This window comes from Nicotiana tabacum, chromosome 8 (assembly GCF_000715075.1).
Source record: "Nicotiana tabacum cultivar K326 chromosome 8, ASM71507v2, whole genome shotgun sequence".
Taxonomy (NCBI): domain Eukaryota; kingdom Viridiplantae; phylum Streptophyta; class Magnoliopsida; order Solanales; family Solanaceae; genus Nicotiana; species Nicotiana tabacum.
The window spans coordinates 113,373,316-113,391,604 of NC_134087.1; the positions used below are offsets into that span (position 1 = coordinate 113,373,316).

General features: G+C 39.6%; 1 protein-coding gene across 1 annotated transcript; it reads left to right on the forward strand.

The window, feature by feature from the left end:
• The first annotated feature begins 914 nt into the window (after positions 1-914).
• LOC107783869 (17.6 kDa class I heat shock protein) lies at positions 915-1,647 on the forward strand. Its single transcript, XM_016604898.2, has one exon. The coding sequence runs from the start codon at positions 985-987 to the stop codon at positions 1,444-1,446; it is 462 nt and encodes a 153-aa protein (XP_016460384.1). The 5' UTR covers positions 915-984; the 3' UTR covers positions 1,447-1,647.
• The last annotated feature ends 16,642 nt before the right edge of the window (positions 1,648-18,289 follow it).

Below are 18,289 nucleotides of genomic sequence, written 5' to 3' on the forward strand. Positions count from 1 at the left end.
GGGTTAGCCAGTTTTCGAACTAGTCATTTAAAAATAGTCAGCGTTTGCAAAGTCATTGAAAAATAGCTATTCTTTTGCTGCAATACGGAAAGTTTCAGCATTATATACTGGAGATCGGTGCACATGTGTATGAACTTCCATCATATTATGCTGGAACTCCAATACGCGGAAAGTTCCAGTATAATATACTAGAAATTGGAGCACCGGTGCTCCAATCTCCAGTATATTATGCTGGACCGGTATATTATACTGGAACTCCAGTATAATATACTGGAACTCCAGTATATTATACTGGAGTATTTTTCCGGATTTTGAACAACATTTTCGTTTAGATTTATCTTTACATGAAAAGTGGCTAAATTTCGATTACTTTTAAAACTGTGGCTATTTTTGAATAACCACTTGTAAATCTGGCTATTTTTTGAATTTCTCCCAAGAATATCTAGTAAACATACATAGCCCTTTGATCAACCACCGGGGGCCAGAAGATTAACATATATATAGCACTTTATTTTGAGAAATTATCTAGCTGTAGTAATATATTATCTCTTCATCAATTATTAGAAAAATTCAAAGTAGAACTTAGAAACATTTTTTTAAAGTAATGTATAATAAAAGGTTGTAAAAAAGATGGAAAACCATCTGAAAATAAATTAATTTTGCTATCTAAACGTAAATTTATGAACCTTTTACAAAAAGACGGAAGTAGAATTTCACACAATATCCTCGTTACTACTCGTCAAATTAGGTAATTGGCCAACTAATTTATACAGAGATGGAAGCAAAAAACGAGATTTATCCAGAAACTTCTGGACATCTGTCTGTCTTCCTTGGGTTAGAGAAATATCGAAGCGGAAAGAAATATCGGGAAACTACTTGACAATCCTCTAAGCACACACCTATAAATACCCATCGGCTCCTCCTCCAAGAATCAGTGTAGTTGAAAGAAAATTGAGAAAAGAGTTACTACAAAATTTACTGAAAATGTCATTGATTCCAAGAATGTTCGGCGATCGACGAAGCAGCGTCTTTGATCCATTCTCAATCGACCTATGGGATCCCTTCAGGGAATTGGGCTTTCCAGGATCCAATTCACGGGAGACTTCTGCATTCGCTCACACACGAGTCGATTGGAAGGAAACTCCGGAGGCTCATGTGTTCAAGGCCGATCTCCCTGGGCTTAAGAAGGAGGAAGTGAAAGTCGAGATCGAAGACGATAGGGTTCTTCAAATCAGCGGAGAGAGGAATGTGGAGAAAGAAGATAAGAATGATACTTGGCACCGTGTGGAACGCAGCAGCGGCAAATTCATGAGAAGATTCAGGCTCCCCGAGAATGCGAAAATGGATCAAGTTAAGGCGGCGATGGAGAATGGAGTGCTTACTGTTACTGTTCCGAAAGAAGAGGTGAAGAAGCCAGATGTCAAATCCATTGATATCACTGGTTAGATAGACGATGAAATATGTAAGAACGCTATGATATGTGAGCAAGTATATATGAAATCGAATAGAAGTTGCTCTGTTTTTGTATCTTGTCTGTAATCGAGTCTGTTTTTCGCTTTAAGGCGTGTTTGATTTAATTTTGTTGAAATTCTATGGGGAAAAGGCAATAGTGTTGTAATAGAATCAAAGTATTCTATTATCCTTCAATTCTGTTCGATCTCCCATATTTTCCTTCTTCTGTCTTCTTAACTCCTTTTGGGTATTGGTTTACGTAGTGAAGTCGAGTTTTAAGTTTTTTACTCTTGCACTTTAATTTTGTAGAGTGTCAAAGTAAAGATATGTTGACCTATTAACGAATCCACAATTAAAACTATTACAATCGATTTACCAAATCATGATCCTTTTAATAGGAGAATTTTGAGAAAAGAATTACAAACGCACAATTGCGGGTGCTCATTGGGTTAACTTGTTAGGCGTATCATTCAAAATCACATCAAGCATACATGAAGATAAACTCTGTCGGTGTACTTAGATTAGTTGAAAAATTAAACTAGTTAAATTAGCTGAACATCATTGACGTGAATGAAAAATTCCCTCGTTTGAGGGGAATGCAAAACTTAATAAATCTTTACTTCCTTAATGGACTTTTCAGCTTGCTTGGATTTAGATTGATTAAATCGTGAATTTAGATTAATTGGATCAGAGGATTTTTAAAAAAGGATCAAGGCTTAAGTCCATCATGAGGGCTTGTGATGAACCCTAAAGGTCATCTCTTGTTTTAGAAGTCAAAATTGTGTTTCGAGGCCTTGAAAATCTCGTTTTCTCTCACTTCGTTTTGCATGCACAGTCCGGGCTCATTTCCGTAAAGCTTTTATGTGAAATTTTAGAGAAAAAAAATATGAATTTGGTCATTAAAATTGGTTAAAGTTGACTTTGGTCAACATTCTAGGTAAATGGACCCGAACCCGTGATCGGACGGTCCCGTAAGGTCCGTAATAAAATATGGGACTTGGGCGTATGCCCGGAATCGAATTTAAAGGTTCCAAGCCCGAGAAAAGAATTTTTAAAGAAAATTATTTGCTGAAAAATATAAAGGCCTTTAGAAGTAAAATGATGCATTTTCTTGATGGTACCGGACCCGTATCTTGGTTCCGGAGCACGGTACAAGTTTAAAATAATGATTAAGTTGAATCTGTGGAATTTGGTAAGAATCGGAATTGGTTTGATATAAATCTGACTTATAGTTGAGAAAATTGAAATTTTGACGTTCTTAAGGAATTTCGTGAATTTGAGGTTAAATTCGTAGTTGTTGATATTATTTTGATGATTTGATCGCACGAGAAAGTCCGTATGATATTTTTAGAGTTGCGTGCATGTTTGGTTTGGAGCCTCGAGGGTTCGGATGAGTTTTGGATAGGCTACGGGGTGAATTGGACTTAGGAAGTTTCAGATTTTTCATCTGGTATGTGTTGCAGGCTCTGATCTCGCAATTGCAAGGTCAGATGTCACAATTGCGAGCCTATCATGCTTGGGAATTTTGAGGACTTCATCACAATTGCGAGAAAGTCTGGCTAGCCTTTGATCGCATTTGCGATCTTCCCCTTCGCAATTGCGAAGTCATCAGGGGTGGTCAGTCATCACAATTGCGACTAATTGTTCGCAATTGTGAAGAGAGCAGGGCACGCCTACCTTCGCATTTGCAAAGCTTGGGCCGCATTTGCGAACCTGTCATCGCAAATGTGATATCTGCGCCTGTGTAAATTCCAATTAGACGAGATTTTCTTCATTTTTCAAACTCCCTCAAACCCTAAACTTTCTTGGGCGATTTTCCAAAGAAAGGTTCTTCTCCAAATCATAAGTAAACAACTTCTAACTTAGTTTCTTCAATCTATAACATCTTTTTACATGATTTCATCTTAAAATCTAGGGTTTTTCATAGGAAATTGGGTGTTTTTGGGTAGAAATTAGGATTTTCAAATTTTGGGGATTTAGACCTCAATTTGAGGTCGGATTTCAAAACTAATTGCATATTTGGGTTCGTGGGTGAATAGGTAGTCGGGGTTTGGTTCGAACTTCGAGTTTTGACCAAGTAGGCCCGGGGTCGATTTTCGACTTTTTAAGGAAAACATTTGAGAATTCATATTCATGCATTAGAATTGGTTTATTTAGTATATATTGATGTCTTTGAATTAATTATGGCTAGATACGAGTGAATTGGTGGTGGAATCGAGAGGTAAAGCGGTGGTTGAGTGTTGAATTACCCGTTGGCTTGAGGTAAGTGTTTGGTCTAACCTTGACTTGAGGGAATAGGAATCCCCGACTTATTTGCTACGTGAAATTTCATGTGTGTGTCGTATAGGTGTGGTGACGAGTATCTATGCGCCACCAAAATTTCCATATTTAGCTGTTTCCTTCCCCGTTTCCTATTATATCATTCCTTGTCATAATTGCTACCTGCTTAACTTTCTATGCTTTAATTGCTATTTGCCATAAATGTCTCCATGCCTAATTTCTTTATATTAACTATTGTCCTCGTACTTGGAGTGTCTAATTGTTTCATGGTTCCGTTTAGTTATATTGTCAGCTTGTGTTGAGTTATTGGTGCCTAATGGTGCACTTTGGTTGGTCTTGTTGTTTAGCCTTCATGGGTGAAGTTCGTAATCGTAGGGATAACCCCTTTATACGAGTTGAAGTGTAGAAATATGAAAATTGAGTTAACTTGTGAAATTCTTGGTATTTACTCTTTGTGATTGGTGTTGATATATTTATATGTTGGGATCGGGTTGCAGGCCGCAACAGGAGGAATAAGTGAGGAAGTGATTGTCTGGTGGGATCGGGTTGTACACCGCAACAAGAAGTAATATGGGAGAACAGGTGGGATCGGGTTGCGTGCCGCAACAGGGAGAAATAAGGGAGAATGTTGATACTGTTACTATTGAATATTGATACTGTTATTGTTGGATTTTTGATACTGATGTTGTTTATATGGTGGGATTGGGATACACGCCGCATAAGTTATGTTTCTGGGCATGTATTTATATGGAAAATCTATTACTGAGATATTGAAAAGCTCTTAAGGATCGGTTATAGCTTAAAAGTAGTAGTCGTATAGTTGGATTTCATATTTAATTACTGTCAGTTATTAATTATGTACATTATGTATTTCCTTTCCATTTCGTATAAACTGTTGCAGGTTGTATATGTTGTATGCCCCGCCATAGCCTCGTCACTACTTCGTCGAGGTTAGGCTCGGCACTTACAAGTACATGGGATCGGTTGTGTTGATATTGCACTCTGCACTTCCTGTGCAGATTTCGGAGCTAGTGGCTGATCAGAGTTCGAGGGTGCTACCTTCAGTTTAGGAGACCCAAGGTAGTTCTGCAGGCGTCCGTAGACCCTGGCGTCCCCTTCTATCTTTATTGTATTCTTTTCTTTTTACTTTACCTTTGGAACAGATGTATATTTTTTTCCAGACCATTATTTGTAGTAATCGTAGACAGTTCGTGAATTGTGACTCATGTTCTGGGTAGATGTTGTATCGGATTTCGTTAATGTTCAAGTTAAACTTTTAAATTGTTTCTTCCGCATTTATTTCTGTTAATTCATCTTGCTAAGTCATTTATATCTGAAAGATAAAGGAAAAAGGTGTAATAAACTATGACATTGGCTTTCCTAGCGAGTTCAATGTTAGGCGCCATCACGGTCCGAAGGTGAAAAATTCGGGTCGTGACAGGGCTATTGGGTCTAATCGCACGCGCAAACGTATGCGGTCGACAAGTAATAAAGCGATAAGAAAATATCGTTTCCGCGAGGATTTATGATCAAGTATTGTCCAATCTAAGCTATTTATATATTTAATGCTTAAGTGAGTGTGAAGAAGATGATTGTGATTTTTGTAACTAAATTACTATGAACTAAAAACCCAGTAAGAAAATAAGATCGTAAGTAGAGCAAACAAACACTTAAAAAGAATTCAATGAGATGGAAATATTTCAGGGTTATGGGATTAACATTTCTCCTATTGTGTTTTTCGGGTTGATGTAATCACTTGACATATCTAATCTATTGATTAGCAGGGTTTATTATGCTCGCGAAGTTATTTCGACGCTTCTCTCGCCTATTCGATCCAACCTAAGACTATAGTCTTTAGAATCAAACTTGACTAGACGCATGTATATTTCCTACAAAAATAACCAAGTAAGGCAACTAGAATATGTCTATCCTAATCGCGAATCTATTCTCCGATGACCGGATTCAAGAACTTACTCTATTCAATCCTATATACAATCTATAAATAGTACTCTATTTTTAGCTACCCAATAGAATAATTAAATGTGTGAGCACGTGATATTTGCCTCACATGAATTACTCCTACATAATTCCCAAAATTAGATTTTTTCTTTAAATATTTGTTATTTTAAGAATTATTGTAGAATTTTTCTGGTTGTTTGCATTTTCGTGTGCATGTTTAATCTTGTTTAAATCATAAAAATACAAAAAATACATTGCATTTGCATTTAGGATTTAATTTTATATTTTTAGATTAATTAGTAAATTTGTATTTTACAAAAAATGGAAAAAATTACAAAAAATAACTTATTTTTGCATTTTTAATTTTTAGTTTCGAATTTTGGGTATTTTTTTAAATTTTGTATTTAATTAGTTGTGGTAATTATTATTTAGAGTTAATTAATTTAATTTAGTAGGATAATTGATTTAGGGATTAATTTAGGTTTTATTTTAATTTTTTTGAAAAGAAAAAGGAATTTTGAAATAAAAAAGAAAAGAAAAAGAATTGAGAAATAAAAGAAAAAGGAAGAGAATTGAAAAGATTCTGATTTTTGGGCCAAATATATTTAAAATCCCTCATGCCCAAACAATTACACCCTGAAACCCGACCAAACCAGCCCAAAATCTGTTCCCCTACCCGGTCCACCCGTGTAACTCCCAAACGACCCCGTTTCAATCACCTGTGATCAAGACCCTTGATTTTCCTTGATCGAACGGTCGAGAACTAGAGTATTGACGGTATTTAACTGTCTGAACTGCTTGCCCCCCCCCTCCCCCGTTACATCCTCATTCTTCATCCCCTTTAGAGATCGAACCAAACCCTAAAGCTGCCCCATTTTCCACCGTCCTCAGGCCAGCGCTGCCGCCTCCAATCCGCCCCAAATCCACACCCCAAAACCCTCATGGCTTTCTCATACCAAATCCAGTACCCCTTTCCTTTGAATCATCGTAGAGCTTGTCGAATCTTAAATCAAAGGCCTAAACCCTAAAATCCCAAAATCCCAAATCAGCGAGTTTAGTGAAGATTTGAGGTTGAAATTGACCTTATTCGTGTGTTTTCGCTTGAGAACACACGATTAAGGCCCATTTTGGTCAAAATCGAAGGCCCGAGGGTAATTTCAAGATTTGTTCCGCCTGGTTCTTAGGTATTTTTATTTTTCTTTGTCCTTCCTTCATTTTACTTCTTCTTTTGTTTTGTTTAAGGTTCCAGTTCTTCATCTTCTCGCTTCGTCTCTTTTGTTTTGTCTCTATTGTTTTTCGTTTATGAGTCATTTCTGCTTGCATGCTTTAAATTAAAGTTATTAGTTCAGGTTTATTTTAATTTCTTTGTTTCTTTGGTGTTATTTTGTTTTTATTTTTGTTTTCAATAAAAGAAGTTCTAAGTTTCCCTTGGAAAATCCTGCTGGGCTCATTAAATTCAGGTTTCATGATTTGAATTTGGGTTCTGTTAAGCAGAGACCCAGGGAAAAGGGTTTCAATCTGTTTGGCAAGCCCAACTCTAGAACTTGGACCTTGAGTCAATTTGACCTATGACCCGTTTGGGTTCCTGGGGATAAAAACAAGGGTCCTAAGGGGTAGTTTATGAATTTAGGCTAGGGAATATAAGTATAACTGGCTGAGGAAACCTCCTGGAATGTGGGGTTGGGACTTATGTGAAAATCTGATTTTTAAACTAAAGGTACTTGAGCAAAAATGAACATTTGAAAAGGATAGAAGTGCAAAACTGAATTCATTTTTCTGTTGCTTTAAGGCTTGCCTATAAAGGCATAGTTTCTTCTTTAGAAAAAAAATCAGAGACTGAAAAAAAAATACCACAAAATTGAAGAAACGACTGAGTATTCTCTCAAGTGAAAATTTGGAATGGGGTCGAGAATCTGAAGCTTGTTGTGCACTGTTCCATTGCTGTTGCAATATTGCTACTGTTGGCTGAACTTCCGATCTTTAACTACAACTTCTTCTTCTATTTGATTGTTGTATTCAGGTATTCACTACACTTCTTAGTGTATGAAAATGGAGGAACATGAAGCTTGTTTGATTGAGCTGAAAATTTGTAACAAATCAGTTGGTCAAATGCTATTTCTGCACCCCTGAAATTAGCTGATTTTTGCATTCTAGTTTAGTTTTCTATTATGTGTACATTTGACCATTTTGTTATTAATTCTTCTTGAGTTTTAAAAGTTTCAGGTAGTTACTCTACATTAGATGATTTGTTTGTTAAAAGGACTGAAACTTTGTTGAATATGGGGACTTCTGTTTCTTCTATATATTTAAGTGCTAAAGAAGCCAATGTAAGATTTAGAAATCTCGTTTGACTTGCTTAAGAATCCCCTGTTGAATCCATCTTTCCAGGCATGTGAATATGTTTGAAAGTTCTACTCGCGATTTATATTCTCGATATGGGTTGTATGTTGAGCCCTGTTGTCGCCTTCGCGCTGGTTATGGAATTGGCGAGTGTCAACTGGGCTTCCAGTCGACTTATGCCTTCTTACGATAACCAAATGCCTGTTCTATTTAGTGTCAACCAATTAGCTACTAAAGTTTGGTTTAGACACTTAATCAAAATGAATTAGGAACTCCCTTGGCCTTTCAATTAATTAATTAGGTCCTTAATTGGCGAGGTGAGCCGTGCCAAATAAAATCTTAAAACGCATGGCTCTCATTTAATTAATTTTAATTCTTAGAAGTCGAGGCGTGCCATTTAGTTAAATTTTCCATGGCCCTCGCAAATTTGAAATTGTGTAGTTGCTTTAGGCGCGCTATTTAAAAAATTACTTTTCTAAACTCGGGTGTGCATTTCATGTGACCCAAATCCAAATCTCAACAACGTTAAATAAAATGCGTCATGGATCGAGGGTGCATTTCATGTGGCGTGGTTCAAAGACGTATTTTAGATAACGTTGAATCTTCATAAAATTAAGTAAAAGCGGTTATTAATTTAAAATTATACCATAGGCCAAGACATGTATTAAAATCCGATAATAGGCCAATTATGATAGTTTAAGCGACCGTGCTAGAACCACAGAATCCAAGGGTGTCTAACACCTTCCCTCGGGTTAACAGAATTCCTTATTCAGAATTTCTAGTTCGCAGACTTCAAAAGGAAAGTCGAATTTTCCTCGATTTGGGATTTTAAAATACACCGGTGACTTGGGACACCAGAAAACAAACTATTCCAAGTGGTGACTCTGAATAAAATTGAATAAATAATTCCATTTCTAATAATGTCACTTAAAGTGGAAAAACTCCCTTATATCACCTCTCGGGGTGTAAAAAGGAGGTGTGACAGCTCTGACAACTCTGCTGGGGACCTGAAACCCAGAACTTTGGTTCAGAGTTCAAGAATTCGAGCTTAGAATAACTGCTATAGTTGGCTTGTTTTATTTGATTTTTACATGTTGAACCTAATGTGATAAATGCCGTTTTTACCGTTTTGGTATTGTTTGGACTTTATATGAATTGTTACGATACCCTCTTCTCTCCGAGTCTTCTAAATCATCTGGGAAGTGTGCACTTCGTGTGACTTTTTTTCTGTTAGAGTCTTATCCAATTTTAGAACGAGGTTCGGACAAGTTGCAAAGCTGGTGAAGCTTCTGTATTCCTGGTACGTTGCCCCCCTCGGCTCGAGCTGTCCGCTCGGGTAAGCTAGGTCTAGAACAATACACCCAGATTTTAAACCAAGTACAACAAAACCTCATGTCGGATCCCTAGTAGGAACGTTTGTTGCATCACGTGCATTTGACTTTAGAGACTCAACACAGGGGCTAGGTCTGTCTAGGACAGGTGTCCCGAAATGAAAAGACCATCCTGATGCATTCTACTTATTACTTGTGCATTTATTTGCTTCGGATTTGCATGTTGACCAGCTTATGAATAATAGGAGAAAAGTTGGAAAAAAGAAAAAAAAAAGAAAATGTGAGGGCTAAGAGAGATAATTGCTTGTTTTTGAAAAAACCAATGTCCAAAACAAATATATTGAAACTCTGCCAAAATTTTGAAAAAGAGAAGAAGAGAAAATCTTGTTTTTTTTAAAATAGTTGGTTTTGTTTTCATTTTTTCAAATTTGCCCGAACTACGCCAGTTTGATTCTCACCAGATGTAGGATACATAGGCAACCCCCATCGGGTCCAACTTCCTTTTTTGTAAAAATAGTGCATAAAGAACAAAATTATATTTTTATTGTAAATAAGTAAGGTGATGTCATTCTTGTCTAAAATAGCCGAATGTCTCCAAAAGGGCGCCGGAAGGCCGTTTTTGCAAGAACAGCCACATTTGGTCGATTTTTCAAAGTTTTGGCCGGTTAGCAAACACAGCCTTAAAATCTTCTTCCCCGAAGTGTTGAAAGGCCGTATTTGCAAAGCCGGATTTTTATGAAAATTTTGAAGAAAAATAGTGTTAACTTTTTCTCGAGTCAAAATGAATCATGATCCTTTAATTAAATCACCCTAATAAATGTGCAGGATAAGCACAAATGAAAATGAACCCTTCGCAGCTCTTGAAGATCCCTTTACAGCTTCATATGTGGTGGAACGACTTAGGGAAAGACAGCCGAGGGACTGTGGTTAAAGTTTTGGGTGGTCTTGTCGGACTTTTGAAAATCAAGCCAAGATTGGATGTGATTGAAGCCTTGATACCTTTTTGGGATACGACTCGCAATATGTTCCGCTTTTCTGATTTTGAGCTCACACCTACGCTAGAGGAAATTGCGGGTTACGTCGGCCTTAGAGGAAACCTTAGAAGTCGGTAGCCGGTGTCACTGAGACCAGTATCTCCTCACAAGTTTCTGGATATATTGAGTATTAGCCGGGATATTCAAGATGGGAATTTATCTAAAGGGTTTGCACTTTCCAATTCTTGTACCAATGCTATGGCAACCCCCAAGGTTTTGAAGCACCGAATACTGGTCTGACCCATGCCGGAAATAAAGATAAACGGGAGGCACGACGGGGTTTGATTTTTATAGTAGCATTCTTGGGTGTTATAATCTATCCGCGAAAAGACGGCAACATAGAATTGGGCCTCATGGGAATGGTTGATGTCGCGATCAAGAAATCTAATGGCACCTTGGTTCCCTTGATCTTATTTGAGATTTATCGAGCTTTGACCATCTGCCAAGAAGGGGGAAAATTCTTCCAAGGCTGCAACTTATTACTATAATTGTGGATACAGGAACATCTCTGCCACCGTGTCGGGTATATGAACTACGACATGACCAGTTTAGATTGCATCAAAGAATTTGAAAGCCAAGTGGAGGGTGTTGAATTTCTAGAGGGTACCAAGGCTTGGTTTGCACACTTAAGTTCTTTAACTTCGGATAAAATTGAGTGGACGTTTGGATGGCTCCCTGCCACCGAAGTCATATACATGTCAGCCGAAGTGTGTTATCTTCTCCTAATGGGCATCCGGAGAATCCATCCATATGCTCCTCACAGGGTTTTGCGCCAACTGGGGCAGGTTTCAAACCGTCCCCCATGATGAAGATTTGAGTGGACATGTCGTCGAATTAGGCCCAAAGGCTATATCCAGAAGGAAGAGTTCGCCAAGTTTGGAATGATTCCAAATTTCTCGAACCTAAGACTATGGTGCGGGATCTAGCTAGAGGTGAGGTAGACCCCAATTACATGATTTGGTTCGGTAAAAGGTTTCAGATTCCCGACAGACCTGCTAAGAGACCCCATGTCCAACAATTCACTAGCGACTCGCAGGAGCAATAAGACTGGTTGGCAAAAGAAGAAAGCTATAGGGCCAAGATAAGTAAATTAGAGGGACAAATCAGAGACCTTAAATTTGGAAATAGTATCCAAGCTGCCGCAGATGAAAGGGAGAAGAAGAATTTAACTCAGGAAAACGAAGCCCTCAAAGCTCAAATCAAGAAAATGAGAATAGCTGCTAGAAATTCGAAAAGAAGCCGAGCAAATGAAAGGCTTATAAGCGGTCTGAGAAAGAAAGTACTTGAGTGTCAATACGACCTAGAAAAATCTGAGGCCAGTATAACAAAAGTCCGAGCACAATTGGCAAAGAATGCAGAAGGGCAGGCAGAGTTTGTGCGACAAATGAAAAGAAAATATGAGGGAACAATCACTAATTTGAAGAGAAAACTAACCACCCTTGAAAATGAGGCGGACAAACAGGATAGGAACTTTAAAGACGATAGGGAACATTGATATGCTTTGATGACCCAGATGGAGGAAGATATGCAATAGTTGCAGAATCGAAGCCAACATGATACTCAGGTGCTAGAAGCTCGGAATAAGCAAATCGGGCTCCTGCTTCAGGAAAAAGGGTATTATCCGAGAGAGTGTTAGAGCCATTGCCGACTACATCGTCATGAAATACCACGCATGTGAGAACATGACTCAGACCACTTTCTTCGCTGCAGTAATGACATTTGTCCGCCATATAATGAGCGATTTGGAGCGGCTTGAAGTGGATCTCGCACATAGGCCTATGTCAAGACCGAATGATATCCCACGGGCCCCAGGAGTCGAAGCACTTATGTACTCATGATTTTTCATTTATCGAGTCTGTATTTCAGTTTTTAGTTTAGAATTTATTTTTGAGTCTGTTTGTAGTTTTTTAAAATTCCAAGAAATTGAGTAGTTTGAAGTCTTTTGTAATAGAAAGGTTTAGGAGTTTTTATTAATGGAAATTGAAAATTCCCCAAAAATTGTTTCTTTAATTTTCGCATTTATTTTCTTGAACTACGTAATGATCTGATTCATGCGGCGTCATGATACGTAGACAATCCTCATCGGATCCGGTCATGATTTTTGTAAATCACTCAAATAAGAGAGGGATGTGAAAGGAAAGAACCGAAAGAAAACCCAAAAAGAAAGTCAAAGAAAAACGAAAAAAGCAAGGAAAGAGAGGGAAGAAAAGAGCGGAAAATGGGAATAAAAGCACAAAAAGTCAAGGTGGAAGAAAAGAAAATTGAGGAAAAAGTAAGCAAAGCCGGGATGAAACATGCAACCGTGAGAAAACACGTAGAAACACATTTAACTGTATAGGTGCATCACACCCCAATGTGCGATTACCTATGTGTTAATTGCTTCAAACTGACCGGTTTGTTGTCTACTGTTAAGTTCAGTTTCTATAGTAAGGTGATTGGTTTTGTGGTAGTTTGGTTTCACATCCATACTTCACGAGGTCGAAAGGAAGCGTTGAAATGTCTTTGAAAATTCCTCTGCCAACAGTTCCTATTCCGGAGGATAGTCTAATCTCGGCCATCCCAACTTCTGAGTCAGCAGCTGCTAAGGAAAATAGAATTCTGCGTCTCCGCATGATGGAAATGTGGGACGCCTGGGCAAACGGAAAAGAACCACCAAGTGCGATACCTGAATTCCCTGAGCTATTTCCTAGGGCAAGTGGGACCTCCAACATCCCCATAAGTTATCCAAATACCCCATTGGGATGTCCTACCATTTCAGCCCACTTTGCTGGAACACCTTCTAAGGCTCGACCCCAGGTGCTAACATCCGGTGCGGCTTCAAACATATTCACCACGCCACCTTGTTCAGCTATGGCACAACCTACTTTACCCAGGCCTAGCTTTGATCAATCTTCCTTCATATTACAAGCACCATCTTTCCTAATGGAATCAACCCAGTTTACTACCAATGCTTACCCTCAACTGCCTCGGTATGAGTTTACCGCTGGGTAGGAGAAAACCGCAAAAACCCCTGAACAAAAGGAGATTACCAGAAAGATGAGAAGCATGGAGAAAAGTCTAAAAAATATACAGGGTCTGAGTGGGCAAAAGAGCGTATCTTACGCTGACCTGTGCATGTTCGCACATGTACATCTACCTTTGGGTTTCAAAACCCCGAAGTTTGAAAAATATAACGGGCATGGGGATCCCATTGCCCACCTCAAAGGTACTGTAACCAATTGCGGGGAGCGGGCGAAAAGAAGAACTTCTCATGGCCTACTTTGGAGAGAGCTTGGTCGGCATCGCTTCGGAATGATATATGGATCAGGATATATCTTGCTGGCATATTTGGGATGACCTGGCTCGGGACTTTGTCAGGTAGTTCAATATAACATCGACATTGCCCTTGACAGGAATTCATTGTCAAACCTAAAGAAAAAGTCCTCGAAGAGCTTCCGAGAGTATGCTGTCAAATGGTGCGAACAAGAAGCCAGAGTCAAACCTCCAATGGACGAAACAAAGATGTTCAGTGTCTTCCTTCAAGCCTAAGAGGCTGATTATTACCAAAACATGATGTCTGCGATGGGTAAGCCATTTACCGAAGCCATTAAAATTGGTGAAATGGTTGAAAATAGGTTGAAAACAGAATCTTGAGTCAGTCTGCTATAAGGGCTACCTCCCAAGCAATCCAAGGCGGGTCTAGAGGAGGAGCAAACCGAAAGAAGAAGGAAGAAACAGCAATGGCAACTTCAAGTGCAAGAAAATCCCGTCCACCCAGACCTCTTTTCTCTGAAAGAACCCCACAACATTACTATCCCCACTAAGATGTGGCTTATGCTATGGTTCCTCAGCCATACACAGTGATGAATGCCCAACCCTACGTCAGGCCACAACAACAATTCAATCAGAACTGAGCTACATTTCCCAGAAATCAACCTCTTCACCAAGCTCAGTACAATCTCAGACCTCCATAGAACAACTTTCGTGCTCGGGAACCACCTAAGATGGCAAATTTCACACCCATTGGCGAGTCTTATTCCAGCTTTTTTCCCAAACTTGTCCAGATGGGTTTGTTGCAGCCTGTACCCCAAACTAGGCAGAACCTAGCGTCGCCCGCTTACAGAGCTGGTACTCGATGTGCCTACCATTCAGGAGCAAAAGGGCATGATACAGATGATTGTTGGACCTTGAAGAGGGATGTGGAAAATCTGATAGAACAAAAGAGGATAGTTCTAAAGGATGAAGACTTTCCTAATGTAACCAACAATCCGTTACCGGCTCACAACAACGGGCCGATTATTTGAATGATATGTGAAGATAAAGAGTTTGACCCAGCTCTAAAAGCCATCATTGTCATAGCTGATGTGGAAAAGAAGCCAAAAGCTATCGCGAAACAAGACAAAGGGGAGAAGAAGAGCAAACCTATCCCTCAGAATACAGAAAAGAAAGTGGAAGTTAAAACTGGGGCAGCGCCCTCCAAAGATGTCGTTCTCTATGTTCCTCGAGGCCACAAGAAAGAACAGATATCATTGAGTCCTCCTAGAAGGTTTGATCTAAACAAGGGAGCTAAAATATATGTGCCTAGGGGACCTACATGGTGCGGGGGCCAATAATTCTACCAAGGCTGAATGAGCCCGTGGTTATTGGCCGCGCACCGCAATGGCCCATGACAGATCCCACTTCCGTTCTATGGAACTATAACAAAGCGGTAGTAACTTACAAAGGCAAAGAGATCTCGGGAGATGTTAAGGACAATAACCCGGCTGAGAAGTACCTCAATTTGGAAGAAGTGAATAATGCCACAAAGAAGCGTTTCCTACCTAAGAAGCCAGTGAGTGCTGAAGAAGCAGAAGTGTTCTTCCAGAAAATGAAAATGGCAGACTACGAGATAATCGACCAGCTCCGAAAGTCTCCTACCCAAGTCTCCTTGTTGTCTTTGCTAATGAATTCAACTGAACATCAAAAAGTGTTGATCAAAACTGTTAATGAAGCATACGTATCCATTGAAACCACTGTAGAACAGTTGGAGAGGATGACAGAAAGGTTTTTGCAGTCAATCAAATCTCTTTCAACAAGAATGATTTGCCCCTGGAAGGGGCTGCACACAACAAAGCCCTTCACTTGATAGTCAAATACGAAGGGTATTATGTGAAAAAGGTCATGCTAGATGGTGGTTCTGGGGTAGATATTTGCCCTCTCTCAACTCTGCACCGTATGGAAATCGGTACTGAGAGAATCAGACCCAACAACGTCTGTGTGCGCGCCTTTGATGGCATAAAGAGAGATACAATAGGCGAGATTGATTTGATTCTGACTATCGGCCCGGTGGATTTCGAGGTGACCTTTCAGGTTTTGGACATGGATACTTCCTATAATTTCCTCTTGGGTAGGCCATGGATTCACATAGCAGGGGCTGTGCCTTTTACTCTCCACCAGATGGTGAAATTCAAAAAAGAATATCAGGAGATTGTAGTTCACGGGGAAGATGAGCAATCGATTTATCGGGACCCATCAGTCCCTTGTCTTGAAGCTAGAGAAGGAAGTGAACATATAGTCTATCAGTCTTTCGAGATTGTGGTCGCAGACCAATGTGAAGAAGGAAACCCTTGCCCCCAACCCTTTCTTTCAAATGCATCAATTATGGTGGGCAAAGAAATGATCAGACATGGTTACAAACCTGGAAAAGGGCTCGGGAAGTCATTGCAAGGAATCATCGAACCAATCACTCTAGCTGCTAGTGAGAAGTTCTTTGGGGTAGGTTTCCAACCCACATCAGCTGATGGAAAATAGGCAGATGAAAGAAAGAACAATGGTTGGGTCTTGCCTCAGCCGATTCCGCATTTTTATAGGACATTTGTCAAACCTAAGTACAATCATGAAGAGGAAGATGAGGCATTCACAGCCAAGGAAATTGAAAAAATCTGTGGGGCTATGAGACAGATGTTGTATGAAACCCACATGGTCCAACCAAGGGAAGGCTCAAGCACCGCTGAGGTATTATACATGGGACCCAGTGCTAAACTGCAAAATTGGAAGGCTACTCCATTCCCAATCAGGCGGGAATCTCGGTAGTCCAGTCCTGCCACTTTTTCTGCATCGCGAGTTATTTCAGGGTGTAACTCGGATGTTTTCTTTAGTTTCCTGTCTTTAATTTCCAATGTAAACCCTGTTATCTTCAAATTCAATGAAATGAAATCAATATTTCATCGTTCATCTCTCTACTCTTTCTGATTTGTGTTATTTTTCTCTCTTATTTTGCTTTCAGTTCTAATAATGCTGCTTTAAATAACATGACATGCTTGCGGACTTCATGCCCAGATCCAAACACACTGTCTAACTGTGAAATAATGAACCAAGAACCGGAATATGATGAAGAAGAGGCTTTTAGGGAAATAAATCGAGAATTGGAACAATTTGAGAATAGACCTAAGCTGAACCTAAATGATATTGAGTAGGTTAATTTGGATAGTTCCGAAGAAGTCAGGGAAACCAAGATAAGCATTCACACAGATGAAAAAACCCGGGATGCATTGATTCAACTCTTGTTTGAATTCAAAGATGTGTTTGCTTGGTCATACGATGACATGCCAGGACTAAGTGTTGATTTGGTGGTTCATAAGTTACCAACTTACCCCGATTGCCCCCCTGTCCAGCAAAAGAAAAGAAAGTTTAAAACCGATATCAGTGACAAGATTAAAGAAGAGGTCACAAAACAGTTGAAAGCGTGGGTGATCCGAGTGGTTCGATACACCACATGGTTAGCCAATGTAGTTCCAGTGCCAAAGAAAGACGGGAAAACCCGGGTGTGTGTGGATTACAGAGATTTGAACAAAGCAAGTCCTAAAGATAACTTCCCTTTGCCAAACATCCACATCCTTGTTGATAACTGCGCCAAACATGAGATACAGTCCTTCGTGGATTGTTATGCAAGATATCACCAGGTGTTGATGGATGAAGAAGATGTAGAAAAACAACTTTTACCACACCATGGGGCATATACTATTATAGAGTCATGTCTTTTGGTCTGAAGAATGTCGGGGCAACTTACATGAGAGCCATGACTGCCATTTTTCATGACATGATGCACCAAGAGATAGAGGTGTATGTGGATGACGTGATCATCAAGTCCAGGACCCAGGATGACCATGTTCGGGACTTGAGAAAATTCTTTGAGCGGCTGCGTAAATATGATCTGAAGCTAAACCCAGCTATTGGGGTTCCATCTGGCAAACTTTTGGGATTCATAGTCAGTCGGAGGGGCATCGAGTTAGACCCAACAAAGATAAAGTCCATTCGAGATCTGCCTCATCCAAGAACCAAGAAAGATGTTATGAACTTGTTGGGAAGATTGAACTACATCAGCCGATTCATTGCCCAGTTGACGTCTACATGTGAACCCATCTTCAAGCTGCTAAAGAAAGATGCAACAATCAAATGGACAGACAAGTGCCAAGAAGCTTTTGACAAAATCAAAGAATACTTGTTGAACCCGCCAGTCTTGGTCCCACCTGAACCTGGAAGGCCTCTGTTCTTGTATTTGATAGTCTTGGAGAATTCTTTTGGATGTGTCCTCGGGCAACATGATATGACCGGGAGGAAAGAACAAGCAATCTACTATTTGAGCAAAAAGTTAACAAGCTACGAGGCTAAATATACTATGTTGGAAAGGACTTGCTGCGCTCTGACCTGGGCAGCTCAAAAGCTGAGGCATTACTTGTTGGCCTACACCACTTATCTCATCACTAGGTTGGACCCTTTAAAATACATATTCCAGAAACCAATGCCCACGGGAAGGTTAGCAAAGTGGCAAATCCTACTCACTGAATTTGACATAGTCTACATCACTTGAACGGCAATGAAAGCCCAAGCGTTAGCAGATCACCTGGCAGAAAACCCGGTTGATGATGAATACCA

What these genes read in the sequence shown, in the direction of transcription:
- LOC107783869 (XM_016604898.2), top strand. Translation starts at nt 985, where the DNA reads ATGTCATTGATTCCAAGAATGTTCGGCGATCGACGAAGCAGCGTCTTT.